The sequence below is a fragment of the Gouania willdenowi genome, chromosome 21, assembly GCF_900634775.1.
Source record: "Gouania willdenowi chromosome 21, fGouWil2.1, whole genome shotgun sequence".
Taxonomy (NCBI): domain Eukaryota; kingdom Metazoa; phylum Chordata; class Actinopteri; order Blenniiformes; family Gobiesocidae; genus Gouania; species Gouania willdenowi.
The window spans coordinates 10,697,360-10,711,929 of NC_041064.1; the positions used below are offsets into that span (position 1 = coordinate 10,697,360).

The window sequence follows — 14,570 nt, forward strand, 5'->3', positions numbered from 1 at the left end:
ATTATTACAGATCAGTTATTATTGGTGTCCCTTGTGTGCAGTATTAGCATTTTCTTTAATCTGTTACTTCAGACTCTTCATTTATAGTCAAGAAGCAGAGAGTACTTTAACCCTGATGGAATTGCTGTTTGTTGGTTGCTATAGCAACCGTCAATAAGAAGCAGAAAAAGCTCAATACATGTACCACAAATTAACTGGTTTCATTGTTCATTTTCAAAGCTGAAGGAAACATCCTTTCACTTTCAGCTCAGTTTAAAATCTGCCATTTGTTTTACCATTTTAAGCGAAGACTGTCAATACATATATAATAGAATAAATATTCCCCTCATGTATAATCAGCCTTTTTTGGGGGGAGCACATAGTCAATGCAAGCATTACACAAACTGCAGTGTGATTTATTGTTTTTAATTTAAAATGGTAAAAAAAAAAAACAAGGAACAAATTTTTAATCACAATTGCATAACTTTGCCAAAACGCTGCCCTCAATTTCACCACACCTATTATTCTGTTCAGACAAATCAGACTATTCTGCTTTGTACCAATTGGTAGATTAAGATTTTTTCTAAAATATCAAAAATGTTCTCATCTGACATTCATTCATCGTCCTGTTCAGGCTCTGCGAATTCAAGCAGAAATCTGCTGCTGCTTTGTGTGGTTGTGAAGATGTGTAATGAGTTATTTGGAAACCTCTGGATCACAAACATCTTCTGTTGGTTGAATGCTGGAAATGGACTGTTGGTCATCTGTAATATAAAAGAGCAGTCAGTTATTAAACATCCAATGGTCTGGACCTAGGGGGGAAAATACTAAGTAGTAAAGCTACGAGGCGGACCATTTTGACGCAAACAAATTGACCAGTGTACAATTATTGCACATTTGAGCTGCTATTAGCACTTAAAACTGCTGCCCTGATAATATGAGCCTGTTTAAAGTTGTAAGAGCTGAGTTACTGTGTTAGGGATGAATGGCAGCAATTTTCCTTAATCTCAGACAATTGTCTCTTCCAGTTCATGGAAGCTTTCTGAAATGCTACTCCGGACAAAACAACCTACTTGGTCGGGAGTCTTGTGGTCATATAACTTACCGTGCTAACTACTGTGTCTCACTTTAGATGTGATTCTAAAAATATGCAGCTCATCCTGACCACTGCACAGAAACTGATGCTTGAAGCTCCAGTATTATGTTATTTTTCACCCATCTCCATTTTTAAAAACATAGTATTTGAGGTTTATTTTCCCAAACTCGCCTGTTTTCTGGAATTTTAGCCCTCACTTTAATGACGCTTCTAAAAAAAAAAAAAAGGCTGTTTTGGGGCCTTCATGCATAAGTATGAGTGGGCGTGTCTGTAGACGCAGACTACATGCCTCGCTGTTGCGAGGAGATCAGTGATCACCAAAGCGATTTTCTTTTTCTATCCACACACTGTTATTGTTTTCAGCCAAAAAAAAATACACATTACAGTAAAACACATGGCTATTGAAGCAGCTATTGTGAATGTGAGTCCATCTCAGCGCTGCTTTGGGGTGTGTGTGTATCTGCGTGCGTGGCAGCAGCAGCAGCGGCGTCAGTCAGCTGTTTCAAACACTCACCGGAGTGTTAAGCTGTTAAGCTGCTAAGCCACTTTCTTCTCTTCTAACCACAGGAATAGCTCATTTAAAGTGATAGTCATTTGTTCTGTCCAACCACTGCGTCGCACAAGGTCACAAACACGTCAGATCATGTCAATGGCTATACGAGGTGGTGTAACAGATACTAAAAGTGGAACTGCTCCATGGGCAGAGAACACATTTTGTGTATGTAGCTTTACAACAATAAATTAAAACGTACATCCTATATTAAACAGCAGTATTTGTTTGACCTGTGAGGTAGTTTGAGAGGGAGGAGCTCACATCCTTATAGGGTAGGAGGAGCCAGGATTGTCAGAAGGAGGAGTTTCTGCGATGTGACATCACAACGCGAGAAAAGTTTGGAGCTGCCTTTTTACAAAATGTGCAATTGCAAGGGAGGGAGGAAACAGAACTTTTTCCACTTTGACCCTCTGAATGAGACTAAAGGGATGTATAGCACTGTAGCAAAACCATTATAAAGTGATTTATTTCATAATACTGACCCTTTAAACTGCCAAATAAAATGAGAGCTGTGTATTTGTGTTCATCATCAAAAAAAAAACTGAAAATCACATTAGCTTCTTACTTAAGTTACATGTTACATGTTGGTATTCTGAAATGCCATGTGGGCCTTAAAATCTTATTAAAATGTGATTACATGATTCCAAATACAGACATAAATATGCTTTTAAAATATATATTATTTCTTTTTTATTTTTAATTTCACTGTTGTTCGACACAAAGTATTTCCTGTGACGAAAACACTGGGTATCATAATTAGTACTTGTGTTATAGACATAGACGCTCTTTTATTGTTGCATTGGCTCAAGATTATTTAAATATTGACAAGTAAAAAATAATGGTTTGAAAGCGATGTAGTCAACTGTACACGGACAGTCATAATTTATATTGATTCAGATAAAAATATATACTATGTAAAATGTAATGGATATGTGAATTCAAAAAACTACTGCACTTGTCGATGTGTAATGATATTTACAATGACATGTACAGTGATTATAAAAGTATTGATATTGTTCTTGGAATTTGTGGGATTAGCTGTCGACTGTTAATTGATTGAGGGTTTTTTTGATAGATTTATAGACACTATCATGCTAGAGAAAACGTGTTAGTGCGTACCTTTATTCAGGGGATCATTAGCCATGCTCTCTGTTGATGATCTTGACATTTCAGAGGTTTCATTTGCTGAATTGTCTTGCCTTGTTTCTAAAACTTGTTTCAAAAGAATGATTATGACACAACCTGGCCTTAACATTGTTGAGATCAAAGCAGGCAGAAAATGTCTAACGATTACCTGAAGTGCTTTGGTCCGTCTCTTTGCAACTGTTGAGCTCTGTGGGTGTTCCGATGTCCCCAAAGATGAAATAGATTTTCTCTCGTGCGTGCTGCTCATTGGACGAGCCGTGAACTGAGTTATGAAGGATGTCTGCAGCAAAGCGGGCCCTTAGAGACTGTGGAGATGTTTCCTTTGCCTTCTCAGGGTCCGTGGGGCCCATCATGGTCCTCCACTCCTCCACTGCATTTTCCTTAGTCAGGACTAGCATTGCACAAGGTCCCCTGGAGAAATGACAGGGATTTTAAACAGCAAATCTATCCATCCATCCATTTTCTGACCCGTTTTGTCCTATTTCAGGGTCACAAACATGTCTTTGTATTAACTACATTTTATTTTTTATTCCCATTATTCAGACGTTTGTGTTTTAAAAGTGAATTATAAAGAATTTAAAAAAAATACTAATTATGAATTAGTATTTTAGTGTAAATGGAGAAAGATTCTCCTGATCCCAGTTTATTGAGGGTAAAAGGCAGAGTACACCCAGTTTATCACTCAGGGACAAAGGCAAACACACTCCTTTGGTTAATTATTTTCACCAATATCTTTGCCAGATGTTGGCAGTTATCTGGATAAATGATCCTGGTATTTACAGGCTTGTAGGACATTTATATCCTCATTAATAACAATAAAGTAGGTCCAAATGTATGGGAACCCCCATTATTTCAAAGAATCATGATATAATTCACAATCTGGATCCGATACGGATTAATATGGTGGGATATTTGAGGAACCAATCTGACAAATTTCATAGAGATCGGTCTATTACGAAATGAGAGATTCATTCTTGAAATTTCGCCAATGATGAAAGATAGGGACTTCCATTTTTGAAACTGATCTTGTGAGTATATTGATCCAGATCCTCTCCAAAATGTAATAGAATCTTCCATGGTGTAAGGTAAATGTGTCAAACTCAAGGCCCTGGGGTCAAAACCTGCACTGAAGAGCATCCGATTCGGCCAGCTGGACAAAGTAAAACTGACAGAGAAATCATGAATCATTGTGTAAATGACCAAATAATTCAGTTGTTGTTAAAGGAACCGCTTGTTCCTGTTTTTCATAATCGTGGGGTCCACAAAATCTCCCCAGATTAACTAAAAATTGGTCAAAACACTTATTGCTCAGACATTGTTGATGCCTTCCTTACTGTATGTCTAATTTATAACTGGAAGTGCAAACTTGGACACATTAATATTAAAATTGATAGTTTTTCTGCCTAAAAAGCCCACTTGTGATTAAACTGGTCCGTATTAGGCCCTTGAACGAAAATGAGTTTGACACCCCAGCGTAAGGTCTGACTTTTGGTCAAATTAAGTTAAAATCCGATAGGTACTTTTGATGTTATCCTGCTAAACAGACAATTAATTAAAACTATGACCTCCTTAAGTCAAGGTTGTAATTGGAGCCGAAGATGAGTCTAAGATTGGACTTCATCTTTGTTTGCCAGAGGCATAGAAATATCTTAAGATGTTGATAAAGCATGACATAACAGAAATCAGGGTGTGTGTGCATCCTTTTTTTTTTGACTTGTGTGACTATGTCTGTGGACAGACGAACCGACACATGAAATCCACCAGCTGGCTGAAGAAAGGCTTTCCTTTATGTTCTTTGTAAAACTCTTCAGCGATTTCCCTTGACAGCTCCGTCTCCTTGAGTTGCGTTACAGAGAAACCTCTGCCTCGTATTGCTTCCAAAATCTCCTCTGCCAGGATAACAACCAGAAATATTGTAAAAATCAAGCATTTTAAACTTTAAAGTAATGCATTAAGAAATAACTATGATAAACAGTCAAAACCTTTATGTTCCTCCATTGCATCCGGTTTGATCACAGCCAGGGTTTGTTGTTTTGGGAAGAAAAAGTTGATCTCTTGTTCTGCTTCTTGGAGACTTGCACTCCCATGAATCTGGTTGATAGGCTTGTCCTGCACAGTAAACTGTGCCCGTAGACTGAGTACGAGAGATGCAGACGTCTGCATTACAGCGCACTTGTAGGATCTCATTAATCATTCCCAATGAGGTCAAAAGAGGCACAGCAAGCTTCTTTGAAACAAGCTGTCACATTGATTAGTTGCAAGGACTCCATTGTGGTTCTAATGATAATTACTCCACAGCAATATTTTTTAATTAAGATCATGAAGATGACTTCGCTCACCATTCAGGATTCTCCTCGTTGGCTTTTTTAATGTCAGCAGGACCGAGGATGTTCCTCCAGTGTTGAACGGCCCCAGTTCTGGCTAGAGCTAAAGCTAGCACGGGCCCACTGTGGATGAGCATGCACGCACCTGAGTAAACTAAACATCTGCATGTGCAGATAGTAATATAAGGTACAGTTGAGTTACCTGGTCATACTTTGAAGCAGTGCAGGGAAATATTCTGCATCAACATGTTGGGAGTAAAACTGTCTGACCTGCTCCTCTGATAACGTCACTTCTCTCTGGAGAGCTACTGTGAAGCCAGATTTGTGAATCTGGGCTAGAATCTCCTCTATGGAACAAAACATATTTAAATTAAATACTTAGCAAAGGTATTGCCAGAGGTGGGAACAAGTCACTGCTTCTCAAGTCTCAAGTCAAGGCCTTTCAAGTCCAAGTCAAGACAAAAGTCCTCATCTTTAACAAGTCATAAGTACAGAATATACTACAGCTAGGCTAATTTTACAGAGCAAGTTTATTCAACTGATATAAACGATTAATTACTTGAATAGAGAACATATTTGTCTAACAATAGTGATTAAATCTGACATAATGCTTTTATAAACAAAATAACCCAGCATCTATTTTTACAGTTATTCTGTTAACCAAACAAATAATAATCATATTGGTAAGTAAATGAGGTATGTTTTTTTTCTAAATCAATTATTAATCACTGTATAATATTTCAATCCAAAGGATATCACTCTCGGAATCATTTTTTCCTGCTGGCGTGCACACGTGTCAGCCTAGCTTGATGTTATCAGCGGTCAGTTTGTTTAAAGGTGGACCTGTCAATCAAAGTCCAGTTTGCCTTCTGATGGCAGAGTGCAGTTCTGCGGGAGTTTGAGCAAACTTATTGCTCATTACAAAGAATTGCATTTTATAAAATCCTTAATCATGGAAGTAGAGGAAGTCATAGCCTGGCGGTAAGTCACACCCACTTTCTTACTTCTTGCAAGTAAGTTACCGAAAGTGGGTGTGGTAATACAGCCGTTTCTGCCATACAGAAATAACCTCTCCTAATAATCTTTCTGCACCAAGCAGTATCAAAACAAACATGGCGGCCAACACCGAGAAGACCTTCGCAGCTGCGCTCTGCTCTGTTTTAAAAGATCTCAATATGTCGTTGAAACCTCAACAAGAAGAGGCTTTAAAACCATTCATATTACAGAAGGATGTTTGTGCTGTGCTTCCAAATGGATTTGGGAAAAGTTTAATATATCAACTTGTTCCACAGTTGCACAGAAAACCGAATTCTGTCGTTGCAATTGTGTCGCCATTGGTCGCGTTAATGGAGCAGCAGGTCAGAGAAGTCTTCCCGAGTCAAGCTCAAGTCTGGATTAAGTCACGAGTCATTTGTTTTCAACTCTAAGTCAAGTTGCAAGTCCTTTGTGATTTTGTCGAGTAAGTTTAAAGACATCAAATTTGTGACACGATTCCAAGTCATTTAACTCGAGTCCACACCTCTGGGTATTGCAGTCATGGGTTCTGAAGATATGAAGAATGAATACTTTGGTTAGGGTTAGAGTGAAGATTGTTGGAATGTAAATGTGTGCATGCTAGATCTGCTTCCACCATGTTGTTCTGAAACCTCACTGTTTGAGTACACGCGAGTGTGTGTTTGTGTATTTGGATGAAGACCCACCTCTGTTCTCTCTGGCAACGTCAGGCCGGATCAGAGCCAGTGTCCTCTCCACATGCACTTCCTCACCATCCTGCTTTAATGCTGTGGCCGTCCCAAAGTTGGGGAAGAAGAAGGCGAGCTCCCTGCTGGCCTGGTCGCTGTCTTCACTGCCGTGCACAGCGTTGAACAGTGCCTTTGTTCCATATTGTGCCCGCAAGCTGCAGGAAGCAAGGGTGGGGGGAGAAAGAAGAGGAGAGCAGATGGTTGCTCGGCTGGTGCTAAATCAGAGCAAAACATAATGTTTGGGTGTATCTGATGGAACGAGGGAAAATCTGCTGCTCAATATCGTTTCCCACATTTTACACTCAGAATGATGCACCTTGTTTCATACAAATGAGATATATGAGTGTCCCAATGAAGAACATTTTTAGAATTGTTTTAAAAATGTACTTTAAAAAAGGTTCTATTTATATTCAACGTTTTTACGTTCATATTTACTTTTATGTGGATTCAAAAATGACATTAATGTCAACTTAAAACTTGAATGCATTATGTAAAAGTGAATCTTGCTGGAACTATGAAAGCAGCCACGAGTGGCTCTGTGGCTCCAAAGGTTTGATGATCTCGAGGAACTAACCTCTCTGGTTTTTCTCTCCTGGCTTCTTCAGTGTCTGCCGGGCCAATGAACTCACGCCATGCTGGCACAACATTATCTGATCCATCTACCTGGGAGAGCACTAGAATATAGGAGGGACCGCTGGACATGAACTGCACCAAGTCATCAAAGTGTGCCTTTGAAGATAGATCACAGAAAGTGACAAAAGCAAAACTTATTGTATTTTTTAAATAATGAGAATGTAAAATCTAAAACACTACATTCTTAATCAATTGTAGCTTTATTTAGAATAGTGGAGTTTAAATCCTTTTACATTTTCAAGGCACAAAATAAACATAGAAGTCTGAATTTCTGGCTAGTTGGTCTGATCACAAACAGCACAGCGGGCAAAAAAGCTGCTTACGCAGCACTTCTATTTTGAGCAGAGTCAGTGAAGGAATTGCAGTTAGATGTGAGGAATTACAGAAATGATTTTTGCATTTGTTGGGATTTTATTCTTGTAGTATGTTGACTCATAATGTCAATAACCTCAACTAACCTTACGAACACACACCACCATCACCACGACCAGAGGAGCAAAGAGTACTGATATATCCTACATACATAAAATACTCAAGTACAAGTAAAAAGCAGGTTAATTGAAGTAAAACATTATTAGTTGTTTTTATTTCCCCACATTTATTTTTAGTAATAAATCTTGCCACGGTTCCCTTGCATGCAGTCATGTATTTTTCACAAAGGCATCTGTATAAAATAAAAGTTTTTTTTAAAAAGTACAATTCTTTTTAAAATAAAATCACACCAAAGAATTCAATTATAAATGAAAAAAAAACAGTATAGCTACATTTATGAACCCTAAAACTGAGAAAATAACCGACATTCACTGCTGTTTTGGAGCGGTGCATTGCATTTAATGTAGTTGGTCGGCTGTGATGTGATGCATTAGATTGTTGTCTGGTCATTTCATTTTATGTAGTTTCACAATATCTGTTGATTATTTTAAAATGGAAAGTAATTTACATAGGAACGGTTGGTTGTCAAAATCTAACACATTTCTTTACTTCTTTTAAAACGTACTGAAGTACAACTAAGATTACTGATTTTAGAAATATACTCAAAAAACTGCAAGTACCTATAAAAGCAGCTCAATTATAATAACGTGAGTACTTACTTGTAATCCGTTACTTTCACCTCTGACCACAACAGTTTGTGTCTTTAAAGCTCTTCTTTTCAACTCATTTTAACTGAACTAATATGATATACCTCAGTTTCTTTATGTTGGTAAAAGTGTCTGGCTTCAGTCTCTGTCAACGTGCGTTCCTCATGAGCCATGATCTCAAAACCAGCATCTTGAATCTAAGAGAGAGGGAGAGATCCAAACACAATGAAAATAATGGCAATGGAAAACCTTGAGATGCCCTTCCTAGTATGTGAGCAGAATTCATGTTTTGTACCTTCATAATGATGTCACTTGTTTTCCCATGAGCAACAGCATCTGGTTTTATGATAGCAATCGTGTAGGATTTAGTGGTAGAGACTGTTGAAGTAAGAAAATTACAGTCCATGATTAATAATTTAAATAATTGGCCCAAAACTAACCCTAACATTGTTTTGTACCACAATAATGCAATTAATGCTCCAAGCATACATATACCTAAATTAATATTTAAATAAATTGTTGTTGTTGTTTTCTGTACCATTGATGTTTTCTTCACTCTCAGACTGCTGAGAAGGCTCCTCCTCCTCGCTGTTCTCATCCTCTACCAAATCATCATCCTTAAACTAATTGAGACAACAAAGTAAAAGTAACAACATATGGATTAGTTCCAGCAAGATTAATTTTGACTTCTTATTGAACAGTATGGTAAGTTGAGGTTTTGTTTATTCAGACAAGGTTTTTCAGGAAATTTTAATGTCCTGACATTTTCCGACTGTCAACTGCCAGTCTTCGTCCGAGGAGTTCGATTGATTGGCTTTGATGGTTCCTTTGAAGTTCAACTTGACTTTCATGTATAAGTTCCTGTGAGATTCTACAGTGTAGACTGTCAGGAGTTAAAAAAAATCCAAAAACCTTGTCTAAGTAAACAAAACCTCAAATGAACATACGGTTCAATAAGAAGACCAAATGAATCTCGCTGGAACTAACATGGAAGTCAAGTGAAACTTCAAAGGAATCATCAAAGGCGATCAGCAGAACTCCTCTGACAAAGACTGGCAATTGACAGTCGAAAAATCCATCCATCCATTTTCAAAACACGCTTGTTCCTGTTTTCAGGGTCACGGGGGTCTGCCGGTGCCTATCTCCCGCTCACACTGGGCGCCAGGACAGGGAGCCAGTCCATCGCAGCAGTCGAAACATGTCAGGAGATAAACATTTCCTGAAAAACCTTGTCTGAATTAACAAAACCTCAACTAAACATAACTTTTATTTTATTTTTTATTACAAAAATAGCTAATTTTTTTTGCTGCTCACCCTTTTGCGTTCACCACCTTGCTCCAGGACCATCTTCTCTTTCCCCAACTCATCTACAATCAACCTCTGCAACATGGGGGCATTCGCCCCACGCAGAACAGCCACAAGCTCCCCGCCCTGAAATAATCAAAATAATGCCAAGATAATCACCTGAGAAGTAAATTTTACTCACCTTAGTACAATTAGAAAGTGGTGGCATTTAGAACTTTGCAATAGTGATTTAGAATATGACTGGAAATGAAAATCACAAGCGTGGTAATATATATATATATATATATATATATATATATGTATATACAAATGCTTATACAGATTAATCGCTAAATGTCAGTAACAATATTAGTGTTCCTGCTGAATAAATAATATACAGGTAAATAATATGTGCAGTATTTAAGGGATCTTCACTTCTAAATTCCTTGATTTTGTGATCAAGTTTTTGCAATTTTAAGGGAACTCTTCAAGATTTTGTGGTCTTCCACAATTTTTGACTAAAAATGTGATAAAAGAACAGGAAAATTGCTGCAGCCTCTCCAAATATTGTGAAATTGTATAGAATAGGTGAATTTGGAATAGCTTGGTTATTTGCAACTTCATACTGAGTTATAAAAGAGAATAGATCTTTATTGATTCCCACAGAGGGGAAATTCACATATAGCAACAACAAAATAGAATAGAAGACAGTAAGAACAAAATAAATACCAACATATGATAATAGTGCAAATATATGACTGTGGGATGGACATAAATTAGGAAAAAAAATTAAAATAAAATGAAGCTTAAAAAACAAAACAACAATAACAGCATTAAAACACTGCACATGACAAATGAAGGAATATGGTTGGGGTTACGTAATTAACGTACATTTTTAGTTGCTCCGATGGGTTAGATTTGGCCCCTGAGACTTGACTTTGTCACATGTATGAGCTACAGTAAAAGTGGGAAAAGTGTCCTTTAACAATTTAGAAGAGATGACTTTGTTGTTATTTGCGCTATATAAATAAAGTTGTATTGAATTGAATACATAGTGTCAAAGTGCTCATGTTACAGCCAGGTCTCAGCTCATCCTGCCCATCATGGAGATCTGCTACGCACCTGTAGAGTTGTTGAGCATGGCTGTGAGCAATTAGCAATCAGCTGGACTGGAAAAGAGGGTGTTCACGCCCAGTTCAGACACTGTGGGGAATGGGACTCAGAAGGTTCTGCACCATATGTGGGTCTTCTTTAAAAACTGAATTTGACTGTCAACATGTGAATGGTTGAGCTTATTAGATGTTTATGGTGAACACCTCCCTTCTAGTTTTGTGGCTTCCACCTCCTAATTAGAATTCAGGTCCCTTGTAGCCCTGAACATTTCAACTTAAATTTTAAAGATCTTTGTAGCAGAAATGAACTATACCTGTACTAGTTTCATATACTGTATAACATAAAACCACTGAGCTACGGTTGCCCCAAAATATCACATGCTGCATTGGTCCCCATATGTAATTATACACATCAATGATATTTGATATGAGATGAATATGTTTTGAGAAGATCTGAGGCTTTTTTTCACGAGGGCTACAAACTTATAAAAAAATGTGCCAACATGTTTCGGCTTTTAAGTTGGATCCCCAAACTGGAAACCACCAGAGATACAACAGTTTTTCAAGCATCTTTAAACTTAAGAAAAAAACCCATGCAGCACTCCATAATGCAACTGTTTATTGAACAACATGTATAATAGTTTTTTTTTTTTATATATATATATATATATTTTGTGAACTGTGGGTTGTGGTCCTGTCGGTCCTCGTACCCCAGTTTGAGAACTAGCACAACGGTGGTGTGCAACACTTACCCCATAGAAAAGGAAGGTGGGCTCACATTTTCCTCGATACCGTTCCAGAGCGTCAATGCTGTCTGCCTCAGCCTTTAAAACACACACACACACACACACACACACACACACACACACACACACACACACACAGGGGCCAGTTTAAGCTTATGTGGGCCACACATTTTTGGTGGGAAAAATAGCAAATTCAACATTAATGTGCCCTGGTTTGCACTTCCCACCGTGACCCTGAAAGAAGGAGCAAGCGGGTCAAAAAATGGAAGGATGGGTTAGCACTACCTCGTATAAATGATTTTTTAAAAGTTTTTTTTTAGTTTGTGAGTATATCAGTTCCAGCAGGATCTTCACTTTTCATTTCCTTGATTTTGGGGAATTTGGGTAAAATTCTTGTAATAATTGCCGACATGTGATATAAGAAGTGGAAAACTGAGCTCTGCAAATATTGTGGATTTTCAATGACTTTTTGTGTTTGGAGGAACTGATATATCTACAACTGAATTAGTTGGTAATTTACTAAATGTTTCATGTTTTTTTTTCCATCATTTTTACGTTCTCAAGCGGGCCGAATTTGATGCTGTAGAGCAGGGGTCACCAATCTTTCTGAAACTATGAGCTACTTCATAGGTACTGTTTAGAGGGCTACCACTTAGAAAAGCACTTCTTTAATACTACATTTTCACAGTTTCACCTTAATTAGAGGGTAAGATGTAACTTTTTAAATAATGTTAACGTTTCATTTATTCAAACAGTTTTTTAGGAAAGTTACTTTGATCTCCTGACATGTTTTGACAGTCAACTGCCAGTCTTCTTCAGAGGCGTCTGCTGATCGCTTTGATGTTTCCTTGACTTCCCCGTAATAATTCCAGAAATGTTATTTTTGAATAATATATTACACACCGGGGGTAGCGCCAGGGACGCTAATTAAATGAAACCATAATAGTTATAGTTTCATTGATTCAGATTACTGTTTTTCACATCAAAGCAAATGCATCTGAAGAAGACTGGCAGTTGACAGTCAAAACATGTAAGGAGATCAAAGTATATTTCTTGAATAAATGAAACCATAACATAATAAAGATAGGAAATGTTGAGGTTTCAACTTGAAACACTTTATTTCTCCTAATTTGTGCAATCGTTTCATTTTCATTAAGTTTTATAGGAAAAGCACCTTGTGTTTTATAAAATATATCTTATATATATATATATATATATATATATATATCATATTATATATAACATACCACTGACCATACACCAGATCTGCAACACCTAAAAACATTTGTCACAATGTTTCAGTGAAAATAGACATTTAAAGATGGTTAATTTAATGATTAATAATACAACTTTATCGGCAGTATTTATCTCTCATATGTATTTATCTTTGTGAGGTTTAACTCTGTAAAGTAAATCAGATTTTTAGATGAAGCTCATTGGTGACTAGAGCTCACGAGGGCCCCTCATATGGTCCATGCGGGCTACCCGGGGCACCGCAGGTACCGTGTTGGTGACCCCTGCGCTCGAGGGCCAGATTTGGCGCCTGGGCCTTGAGTTTGACACGTGCATTAGAAGGAGATCAATGTTTAGTGTGTACTCAATATTTTAAATGATTTTAAGGGACTTACTGTGGCAAAATGCAGGAAATCATCACCCAGTTCATTCTTAATTTTTTTCAGAAGGCTGACCACAGCTCTGCAAGGTCCACACCACTGTTGGTACACATCCACCACTACAGGGGGACAGACACACAGTGTGTGTGTGTGTGTGTGTGTGTGTGTGTGTGTGTGTGTGTGTGTGTGTGTGTGTGCGCAGACACACAGTTATTCTGCAGTACAGCATTTGAACAGAGAGGGGCAGCACAACACAATGAAACTATTTATTAAACGTCGTTCACTCATTAAAATCACATGTGAAAATGTCACGAGGACAAACATTAATTTATTCACTGTTGCTGTGAATGTAATTTTTTTTTTCTACTGAGGTTTTTTTTACCTGTTAACCCTTTGGTGGCCAACATTTCCTCCCACTGTTCCTGGGTTGTTACTGATGTCTGGAAAAGATTAATTTCCATATTTTTTGTATGTGACAAAAACACAAAAATGTAATCTCTTATTTTTCCTCACAAAAAGTGTAAAATATTCGACCAACCTGTAAGCTTGCCTCTTTCTTCTTGCTTGCCATTTAGCGCTTATTTATAATTTACAGTAGGCGTATATATAAAAAATAATTATCACAAAGGTCGAACAGGCAAATGCCTGTAAAAAAACAAACAAAACAAATTAATATTAGTCATGAAAATACGCTGAGGTTCTACGGCGTAAAAACGACCAACCAAGGCTTGTTTTGCCTTTTGGTTGCTAAGTAACGCTGTTTTCCAGTAACCAAGTGCTCTCAGTGACGTCACTTTCTTTGTTTACACCGCCATTGTTCCTATGCGCAGACTAATCGCTGACTAGGCTAAACCTTTAGGTACAATTTAACTAATTAAATGACTTAAAGTGAGTCAAGTAAGTACAGTAAAAAAGTCAATGCTGAATTTCCTTGTTTAAAGTTAAAAGGTGTGACACTAATTTATATAATAATAATAATAATAATAAATAATATATGGTGGAAGAAAGTTTGATTATGCACTTTTCAATTTTGTTTTTCAAATAAAATGAGAAAAGTGCATACAATTTTACATAATATTTATCCGAGTTTGTGTGTTTTGTTTTTCATAAAGCTTAAAGTGGTCATTTAATTGTTAAATTCTATTAAGTGGTAAAACAGATGTAGAATTGTTTCATTACCACAAAATGTGCATTTCTCATCTATGTCTGTACATTAGGAAATCAATACATTACAGGGTTTTTGTATGATTTAATTCTATTTTA

General features: G+C 37.2%; 1 protein-coding gene across 2 annotated transcripts; it reads right to left on the reverse strand.

The window, feature by feature from the left end:
* Positions 1 to 487: 487 nt before the first annotated feature.
* Positions 488 to 14,032, reverse strand: LOC114455269 (thioredoxin domain-containing protein 3 homolog). 2 transcript variants are annotated; one of them, XM_028436396.1, is made up of 17 exons: positions 13,846 to 14,032; positions 13,690 to 13,747; positions 13,323 to 13,426; positions 11,701 to 11,772; positions 9,867 to 9,983; positions 9,091 to 9,175; positions 8,848 to 8,930; positions 8,657 to 8,749; positions 7,415 to 7,569; positions 6,799 to 6,995; positions 5,301 to 5,445; positions 5,114 to 5,221; positions 4,757 to 4,908; positions 4,519 to 4,663; positions 2,923 to 3,185; positions 2,748 to 2,840; positions 488 to 743 (listed from the first exon to the last, which is right to left on the reverse strand). In XM_028436396.1, the coding sequence occupies exons 1-17, from the start codon at positions 13,876 to 13,878 to the stop codon at positions 676 to 678; spliced, it is 1,971 nt and encodes a 656-aa protein (XP_028292197.1). In that variant the 5' UTR covers positions 13,879 to 14,032; the 3' UTR covers positions 488 to 675. The 2 variants fall into 2 exon arrangements, with proteins under 2 accessions (XP_028292197.1, XP_028292198.1); XM_028436397.1 differs by lacking the exon at positions 13,323 to 13,426 and having other exon boundaries at positions 13,846 to 13,856.
* Between the last annotated feature and the right edge of the window lie 538 nt (positions 14,033 to 14,570).